Genomic DNA, 9,048 nt, shown 5'->3' on the forward strand with positions numbered 1-9,048 from the left:
TTGCCACTTCCAGAAAGTGGTCCTTCTGCCTCTTGCCTGGGGCCTTACACTTCTTGCCTCCATGGCATGCCTTCTGCATCGTCCGGGTCTCCTGTGAGAACTTCCAGCAGGCATGTGTGTGATAAAGGCATTCTTGATTTGGGTGGGGATGCTTCTGGTGTTTCACAGGTAGGTTCTGTTATCCATGCTGGATTGAAATAGTCTTGTTTTTTTTTAATGTTCTCATGGAAATGCCAGAACTAAATCCCACTCCTGTTCTTTCTTTTTTAAAGAAAAGAGTGGATGCCTCCAGCTGCCGTGGGGCTGGCGCACCTGGGCAGGGTGGTGCTCTTCTGGGCAAACCCTTCTACACCACTTGATTCTTGACGCTGCATGAGGTACTCTGCTTCAAATACCAGCAGCAAGAGCCAGTGCTCGGGGTCGGGGATTTAGCTCAGTGGCAGAGCGCTTGCCTTGCACGCGTAAGGCCCTGAGTTCGGTCCTCGGCTCTGAAAAAAAAAAAAAAAAAGTCTAAAAAAAAAAACAAAAGGAAAAAAATCCAAAAAAAAACAAGGTAACAGCACACACACAACCTTTTCTTTCTCATCTCCAGATCACTCCTGCTCTTCAGAAGGTGGCAACATTTATGACATTCTTTTTGGGCACCGCAGCACCCAGCGGCACTGTCCCTGGGGTCTTGTCGGTAGCACCTGCCAGCCCCGTCCGCCACCCCGGTCGCCTGCCTTGACCTCCCCCAAGTCCCCTGAGCAGGGCCTCCGGGCCCGGGCCGCCTGGGGAGTCGGTTCTGCGACGACTCCCGTGTCTCTCCGAGCCACGCTGACCAACTCGGTCTCATCTGCTCGGTTTTTTAAACAATGCAGACGGGGTCGGGCTCCCCCCGCGCGCGCGGCCAAGTGGACGCTTCCGGCGGGGATGGACCGGCCCACTGCGGAGCTACGGGGGGGCGAAGGGGCGGCAGGCGGAGCCTGGTCCCGCCTCGCCCCGCCTCGCCCCGCCTCGCCCCGCCTCGCCCCAGCCCCTGCGCGCCGCGCGGGCCTCTGAACTCTTTTGGACCCTCTCGGGTGCCGTCCCTACCCAGCCTGCTCCGCGCGCCCGTCCCCGGAAGTGGGTTTGGCGTTTTCGGAAGCGGCGCGTGTGTGCCTGAGCCTCGCGGCGCCGGGAGGCAGAAGGCGAGGGGCGATGGCCGGAAGGCAGGACATGTTCGACGCCATCGTGATGGCGGACGAGAGGTGGGTGGCGCGGCGGGCCCGGGCGGCCGAGGGCCGCCGCATTCTGCAGAGCCCGGGACGCGGGTGTGGCCGCGAGGGGACCCGGCCGAGCGCCCTCGCCGGCCGCCTGCCCCCAGCTGCTCCCGGGGATTAGGCGGCGCTGCCCCCTGTTCTCCCGGGACGTGACACAGAGTCGTGGATTCCGAGTTCGGGAGTTAGTGTCGCTGGTAGGGGCAGCAGGCCGGCCCCTGCCCTGCCGCAGGCGTCAGCGAGGAGAGGGAAAGTGGGTTCCCGGGCTCGCTCCAGACCCGTCCACCGATGAGGCTCGCGTTCGCGCCCGCAGCTTCGCCGGGGTCTCTGGGCAGTCACTAGTTTAGCCTCCGCATTCGTAGGTGAAGAGAGCTGAGCGTCCAGAGCGAGAGACTTGCCGGAGGAGCCATCAGGAAGTGCCAGAGCTGGCGCCGAAACTCTCTTGACTCGGGTCTTAGGGCTTTCTGCCTCGCCCTGCGTCGTCTTCATGGGGTGCGGAGGGCACAGGAGAGGAACGTGCTCCAGAAGGCGCACCCTTCCCCGTTTATTTGCTGACGTGTGCCTCCTCCCCGTCAGATTCCATGGGGAAGGATATCAGGAAGGCTACAAAGAAGGCAGCTGTTTGGGTCGAATTGAAGGAAGACAGCACGGGGCGTTGCACGGAGCCAAGATTGGATCTGAGGTAAGTGGGAGCTTCTGCTCAAATGAATCCTTTCCCACTGCAGTTTGTAATGTACTCTGATGCTCAGTGTGGTTGAACCAGGACACCAAGCCTCCACATGAAGAGGGTGTTAATGGGTCAGACAGGATGCTGGCAGGCACGCAGTCTTGGGACAGACTGATGGAGCATGTTGCTGTATGGAGATAGTTAAATTATGTGGCTGGATGATGAGAAAAGTCTTTGGTTGTGTCCACTTGCATTGGAGGCAGGGTGCTCTCGTTGGCCAGCTGGATCCTCACCCAGACCCAGAGTGAGCACCTGTGTGTAAGTTGAAATGCCATAGAGTCCTCATTCTTTCTTCTCTGCTTGCCCTCTGCCCTAGGTTGTCCCCATATAGGTAACTAGCCCTAAGTGGCAGAGTCTGAGGTGAGGCAGTCAGGATGGTACCTGGTACCTCTTGCTGAGGGTCAGGAAGTCACCAGCAGTTGGGGTCTTGTAAGGCTATGCTCAGGATATCAGCCAGGGCCGCAGTCTCATCTGAAGGCTTGGCTAGGGCTGGAGGACCCACCCCTAAGGTGGCACACTCACATGACACTGGGCATGGACTTCTTCACAGAGCCGCTCAGGTGTCCTCATGGCACTGAAGGGCAAGTGGTCCAAGAAAGCAAGGCAGAAGCGCCCCGTCTCTGTGCCTAGCCTCAGAAGTCATGCCCTGTCCTTGCCTCTGGGTTCTGTGGTTGTACAGGTCACTGTGGTAGTCAGGGTGTGAGCACAGGGGAGGAGCGTCATTGAAACTGTCTTGAGGGCTGGCTGCCCCCCTGACTAGTCGCTAACCGCCACTGCCCCATGCTCAACAGGTCCTCCCAGAACACTGGAGGAAGCCCAGCCGCCCTCCACCCCGCCTTTTTGTAAGAACTCAGTAATTAGGTACGGTATAGCCAGGTCTTATTAATTTCACTCTCCACAATCTTCTTAACTTGCAGATCGGGTGCTATCAAGGCTTTGCTTTTGCCTGGAAGCATCTCCTGCACAGTGATGCCAGCGAGAGAGACAGGTGAGTGTGAGCATCCTCCTTTCTCAGGGTTGTAGGTTCACAATACACCAGCAGTGACCTTGGGCATTTGTTTTCCATTTCCTCATGTGTCAGGTGGAGAAAATAATAATGTCAAACTTGAGTGCTATTAGGAGATTTAAAGGAGATAAACAGAAAATGCTGGGCACACCTTAGTCATTTGATAAACGCTGGTTCTTTTTACTTCTCTAAAGAGTTCCCCTGCCATTCCTCTGGAGTCACTAGAGCATCAAGTGCTTGTGGACACCAGGACAGTAAAGTGACGTTAAAATTTGTACCTCTCAGTCCTGAGCTTCTGATGAACAGACCACAGTCCACTCAGTGTGGCTAGGGCTCAGAATTGCTGACTCCATTGTCTGTAGTTTTTAATGCAGCCATCCAAAGTGCACTTGAGTGTGTTTGACTTGTTTCTGGTACCAGGAGGTGCTGTTAGTGTTATTTGAATCGGTTCAGCCCTTGTGAGCCTATTTTAGTGCATTCTGCTTGCCTGAGCCCCTCCTGAGCCTGTCTGTCCTCGTTCTCAGGCTGGAAACAGCCCTTCAGTGAAAGGCATGTCACTCTCAGGGGCCTGAACTCTGCATCATTCTGACACCTACTCTCCTGGTCCTAGCATGGGGGGATGGCAGGTGGGGCAGGGAAGGTGGCTCCCTGTCCATGCAGCTTGTCCTTTCATTTGAAATATTTTGAATTTTTAAAGCCCAGGCTATACCCATATTCAAAATTCAGAACAAAGGTGCTGTGCCTGAGTGGTCCTGGGGTTGCCTGCGTCTGACTTGTCCCTGTCCCTTGGCTGCTCTGCTGTCTGAGCAAGTGGGAGATGCACAAAGGCCTAGGTTAGCTGAGGGCACTCCCTAGCCACAGGGCAGCTGAGGATCAGGTGGAATCCTTGTTGGCAGCCTGTGTTGCCACCAGGTGGCGTCCAGAGCTGAGCTCTGTTCTCCACGCAGGTCCCCAGAGGATTAGGAGAGGGAGGGCGTCCACCTGAGTTCCCCAGCCACTTTTACAGTCTGGGTTTCCTGACTCGTAGAGCAGCTCGCCCAGTCTGCCCGCAGAGGGGGAGCTGCTGCGTTGATGCCCGGCTGCCAGGGCCCTGCCAGCTTGTGGCAGCCTGCACAGAGCCTTGGCCCCTGTGGCGCTGGGTTTCACAGGCAGGCGAGTGTTCCCTCTCTTCTTCCTGGTGCTGAGGATGGACCCAGGGCCTTGTGTGCACCGAGCCAGCGCTCTGCCACTGGGCGGTGGCAGTGTGGCTTCTAGGTGGTAAAGGGCTGATGACCAGGTGGAGTTCTGCTGTGAGGACGTCAAAGGAAAGCAGCTTGTGTGTGTGGCCCATGTGAAGGGCAGGGCCTAGGAGGTGCGGAGAGGCGGCCCTCGGTCCAGGCGTTGGAGCTCGGTCACTCCTTCCAAGTCGCCGGCAACACCTGCCACAGCGGTGCTGGCAGGGCTGCAGCACCCTTCACATGTGTCACTTGTTGGATGTGTGCCTGCCTACGGTGCCCGCTGGTGTGTCTGCAGGTGCTCCCCTGAGCAGGGAAGGGGTCACTGCCTGCGGAGGGGACATGGGTGGGATTCTCCCCATCAAGTCAGATGTCCCCTTACCCCCATTTTGGCGTTCTGCCTCTGGTCCCCTGGAAGCCAGGTGCTTAACAGACTCGCATGAACTTTCATGGCTTTGCGTTCTCCAGGCGAGGTGGTCCTTGGAAGCCGACTTGCCCTTGGCGAATGTGCTCATCTGTGCTTCTGTAAACACCAGCTCTCAGCCAGTGCACAGGGCCTGGACTGCTCCGAATTGCCATCACTCACTGTCCAGCATGCTCTTGTCCTTGGGACAGGTGTGGTCTCAGGCAGGGTTATTCTCAAAGTCGCTGTCCCTTGGCAGGCTCTGGGCCCCACCTGGATGTGCACGTTTGAGTGGTCTTTAAGCTGCCCCAGGGGATCCCTGGTCCCAGGGTCCAAGGAAGCAGGAGACACTCACATGACCATGCACTTCCTCTGCCCCCACGTCACAGGGAAGATCTAGTCCTCGTAACCCGTGAGCTGCTGTCCCCGTCCCCGTTTGGCAGACAGGACAGTGAGGTTGAGAGATATGAGTGCCTCGGTGTCCAGGAGCACGTTCCCCCTCATTCTGCCTTCCTCTGGCCTGTGCTGAGGAGCTGGTGAGGCGGGTGAGGTTGCGTGGGTCACTTAGCTCTGTGCAGAGATGCAGGCACACCTTCAAGGTGGACTCTGCTGTCGTGCTGGGTGTGGGCGAAACCTGTTGCCAGGTAAGCAGGCGTGATCGTTGTTTTGAGAAATTCCATCTTCTACCCTGAGGCTGGACTCGGCAGGCCTGCTGCTTCTGAGCAGGTGGCGGTGCGGCCACCGCACGTTGGCCTTGGTGTCTGAGGGCCTGACGTCTGCTTCTGTGCTTTCAGCAGGAAGATGAAGGTCTTGGAGGCCCTGATCGGAATGATCCAAAAGTTCCCCTATGACGACCCTGCTTACGACAGACTCCACGAGGACTTAGAGAGGATCAGAGGGAAGTTTAAGCAGGTCTGTCCCTGCGTGCCTTTCTGTAGTGGCGCTGCCACGGGCCCTGGGGGTCCACTTGACAGTGGTCACGGTTGCGCGCACCCGTGTGCCATGTGAGCGGTCCCAGAGGCACATCGTCTCTGTGTTCCCATTCTGGGTAGCCGAGGACATCTGGGGCAGGCGTAAGGATGGACCTTAGGGTTGCTGGTGGGGACAGGAAAAGCAGCAGCCAGGGTGGGGGTTCTCTTCTCACTCATGAGCAGAAATGCATGAGATTTTAAAACGCTGTCTTTTTCTTTCGTGTGTTCAGCTGTGTTCATTACTAAACGTTCAGCCTGACTTCAAAATGAGCGCAGAAGGCTCTGGACTTTCATTTTGAAGATGACAGACACATGCGGATAAAACTTCAAGGGACAGATGTTTCCATACTAAGAATGTGATTAAAGGCGAAACTGATAGGGTATTGGTTGTTCTGGAAGTGGGGGTCCTGGTTTGGCCTCCTGCCCCGTGAATTTTTCGGCCTGGGTCACTGGTGCCCTGTCCCCTGTACTGCGTGAGCGAGGCTGCCCCCTGCTGCTCTGGCATGGGGTGCTCTGCTGGCCTCCAGCAGCACGGGCCTGGCTGGTCCTGGACTGGCTGTAGCCCTGGGTAGGATCACCCCCAGGCGTGGACTCAGGAACGTGTCCTTAAGAAGGAGGGATGTGGTCGACCTGAAACAGGTTAGTGGGAAGTGAGGGCGGTATTTCCACTTGAGACTTGGTGCTGCAGGCCCTGTGTGACCTGACTTGGCTCATCTCCTCAGTAGGTCACAGATGAGGAGACCGAGAGCCCAGGAGTTGTCTAGTCTGAGGGCCCCAGCAGCAGGGCTAGGACCTCCATCTAGCCAGTCATGCAGCTCACGAAGTGCCTCCTTGGAGTGTGCAGGGTGGCCCCCGATCACCTGGGGGCCCTGTCCTCTGTCTCTGCGGTGCTGGGCCCCGTGGGGCTCCAAGGCTCCACCAGGTTCAGTTTGCCTGGACACCTGGCTGAGGAAGAGAGGCCAGCCGGATCCTGAGGGGCACAGATGTGTCCCAAGTGGGGGGTGGACTTCGCAGCATTAAGAGTGGTTGGGGGAAATGTTCTGAAGCAGACTGGCCACTGGGCTGCTGCGCTGGGCTGAGTGGACACCCGAGGTGGCTAGCGTTTGGTTGTCCCCAGCTCATCATGCACCTCCTGTCCCCACTCCTGTTCTGGAGCGCCTGTCAGCAGTGAGTGAAGAGATGAGGGGAAAGTGGCAACGTGCAGGGCTCTCGCGCCAGGTGGGGACAGATGGGTTAATGCTGAAGCACCAGGTGCAGGCCCGTCCTCCCAGACCTCCTGCAGCTGCGCAGGCCTCTGGAAGTCCCCGTGGCTGCCACCTTCCAGCGTCTTCCAGCGTCTTCCAGCGTCTTCGAGGACCAGCAGCGCTTCCCTCCAGGCACTGGTGTGGGCGAGCCTTTGGGCTGCTGTCTCCTTGGTGGGCCTGTGTTTTCTGAGTTACCTGTTTAATATGTGTTATTTTTCTTAGTGGAAGAATAAATAGCTTATTTTAAAGTAAGATTGTATCTGGGACGGTTGATAGCACCCCTCGAGCCACAGCGTTCCCCCAGTGGGGGCGTTGGGGTCTGGCTACAGAGGAGGCGTGTCCTCCCGTGTCCTGAAACACAGGGCAGGCAGGGTGAGCACAGTCCCCATCCTGCTGCCCTGGCCAGCCGCCTGCCTGCAGCCAGCAGGGTCCCCCTCGACATGCCCCCACCCCTCAGCCTCCCACCAAGCCTCCTGCTTCCCCAACCCCCACGCTTTGCCCTCTTCCCCCTCCCCCATTGCATCTGTTCGCAGCAGGGCACCACTTCTCTCCCACTTCCCTCACCTGAAGCCACACCTGCTCACTGACCTTGACCTGTGCCCTCCTGGCCTTCCTGGAGCACTGGGCCCAGTTTCTAGGATGCCTTGGTCTCCCAGACAGACCTAGATTGCCATGCAAACAGAGCCTCCTTAACAGTCGCCTGCTGTGCCCAGTGGGGCCTCCGGACCTGGGTCAGCAGTGGCTGCGTCTCCTGGTTGCTGAGGTTTGGGCATCCGGTGGAAGAGTCACGACACTAAGGAGTCACTGTCTCTGGGATGTGACCCCAGGACCAGCACAGGCAGTGCTGCCAGCTGTAGATGCAGAGGCTCTGGAAGGAACCTGGGACCTTGGTGTCACCAGTGGGCTGCTGTACAACCAGCCCCTGAGCCTCCTGCTTTCAGACCTGACCTGAGCTGCTCATGGCCCGGTGGGCCACGGCTGCTTGGGGGTTTCTGTTGCTTGCAGACAAGCCTCCTGCCTGCTGTCCCATCCTGTCTGGCCAGGTTTCTGGGTGGTGGTCTGACACCACGTCATCCCTTCTGGTGGGTCTCCAGGGGCTCGGCCCCCCACCTTCCTGTCAGAACCCCAGTGTGCTTTGTGCCACACATGCGTTTCTGTACCAGTGTGCCAGTCTCCTGGCTGCCATGTCAGAGGCACAGGTCCAGTGGCCTGCCTCCTGGAGGTAGAGGGGTGGGTGAGGGTGTCACGGGGCTGGTCCTCCATCAGCTTTCTCCACTCTCGAGGATGGCATCTTCTCCCAGTCCTCACTGGTTGTCCTGGGTCTACATTCCAATTTCACACATGCTAGGCAAGTGCTCCATCACTGAGCCTCATTGCCTGCCCTTTAAAAATTTTTATTTTGCGATGGCCTCACCAAGTTGCGGAGGCTGGTCTTGAACTTGCGATCCTCCTGCCTCAGCCTCCAGAGTCTCTGGGATTGCCGGTGTGCCTCACTGGGCCCAGCCTGATCTCTTATTAGGACCTGTCAGGCACATTAGGCTTTACCCTGGTGACCTAATTTTAACTTTATTGCCTTCTTAAAGACCCTGTCTCCAAATACAGTCACGCTGGGAGGCAGCGGGGTTAGGGCTTTGGCATGCCGCTTCTGTGGGGACTTAAGTCCAGCCTTAATGGGAGCCCACCTGGCTGCTGGGATAGACTGTTAACTTGGAACTAATAGTAAAGCCATTTCTCGTAAAAGTAGAGGTGAGTTCATTTGGGTGTTGCAGGATGTCAGCAAATGGGCATAAGCAAGGTCATCCCTTCACCAAAGCTGTTTCCGCATGGTCACTGAATCACGGTGGTGGCTGCTACTAGCCACTCAGCCGTCCTGGAACAAGGCCACGTTTTACTTCCTCTAGGTTTTGCATTCTGTCCTTCAACACCAGTGGTAAGACAAGGAGGAGGAGATGGACGACGATGGTAGCCAGCTCTCTGCCTCCCTCAAGTTGCTGAGTGGGGCCGCCACCCCCATCCTCGCCGGGTCACAGTCTGCCAGTGGTGGCAGTTAGTGGCTGGCCTCAGGCCGCAGGAGGAGCCACGTGGGGCCAGCCGTCTGCTGCTCACTCATCCCGAGGCCGTTTTCCGGCGAGGCTCAGGCTGTTACGCAGCCCGTCTGGTATCTCGGAGTCTGAGGCAGGGACTGGGGCATCTGTGGACGGGGCCTGTGCTGGCTGCTGGAGGATAAGCAGCGGCTGAATGGGCC

The 9,048-nt window shown here is 57.7% G+C and overlaps 1 protein-coding gene across 4 annotated transcripts; it reads left to right on the top strand.

Moving 5' to 3' along the window:
- Positions 1 to 1,104: 1,104 nt before the first annotated feature.
- On the top strand, positions 1,105 to 7,980 carry Lto1 (LTO1 maturation factor of ABCE1). Of its 4 annotated transcripts, none has more exons than XM_047516629.1 (5): positions 1,105 to 1,229; positions 1,601 to 1,920; positions 2,883 to 2,953; positions 5,386 to 5,500; positions 5,790 to 7,980. In XM_047516629.1, exons 2-5 carry the CDS (start codon positions 1,726 to 1,728, stop codon positions 5,856 to 5,858), a joined length of 450 nt encoding a protein of 149 aa, XP_047372585.1. In that variant the 5' UTR covers positions 1,105 to 1,229; positions 1,601 to 1,725; the 3' UTR covers positions 5,859 to 7,980. The 4 variants fall into 4 exon arrangements, with proteins under 4 accessions (XP_047372585.1, XP_047372587.1, XP_047372584.1 ...); XM_047516631.1 differs by having other exon boundaries at positions 1,815 to 1,920; positions 5,790 to 7,978; XM_047516628.1 differs by having other exon boundaries at positions 5,383 to 5,500; positions 5,790 to 7,977.
- Positions 7,981 to 9,048: the final 1,068 nt, after the last annotated feature.

This window comes from Sciurus carolinensis, chromosome 11 (genome assembly GCF_902686445.1).
Source record: "Sciurus carolinensis chromosome 11, mSciCar1.2, whole genome shotgun sequence".
Classification (NCBI taxonomy): Eukaryota; Metazoa; Chordata; class Mammalia; order Rodentia; family Sciuridae; genus Sciurus; species Sciurus carolinensis.

What these genes read in the sequence shown, in the direction of transcription:
- Lto1 (XM_047516628.1), top strand. Translation starts at nt 1,726, where the DNA reads ATGGGGTGCGGAGGGCACAGGAGAGGAACGTGCTCCAGAAGGCGCACC. An exon ending in GAGCCAAGATTGGATCTGAG is followed by an intron (nt 1,921 to 2,882) that starts GTAAGTGGGAGC and finishes CTTAACTTGCAG; the next exon opens with ATCGGGTGCTATCAAGGCTT. An exon ending in GATGCCAGCGAGAGAGACAG is followed by an intron (nt 2,954 to 5,382) that starts GTGAGTGTGAGC and finishes CTGTGCTTTCAG; the next exon opens with CAGGAAGATGAAGGTCTTGG.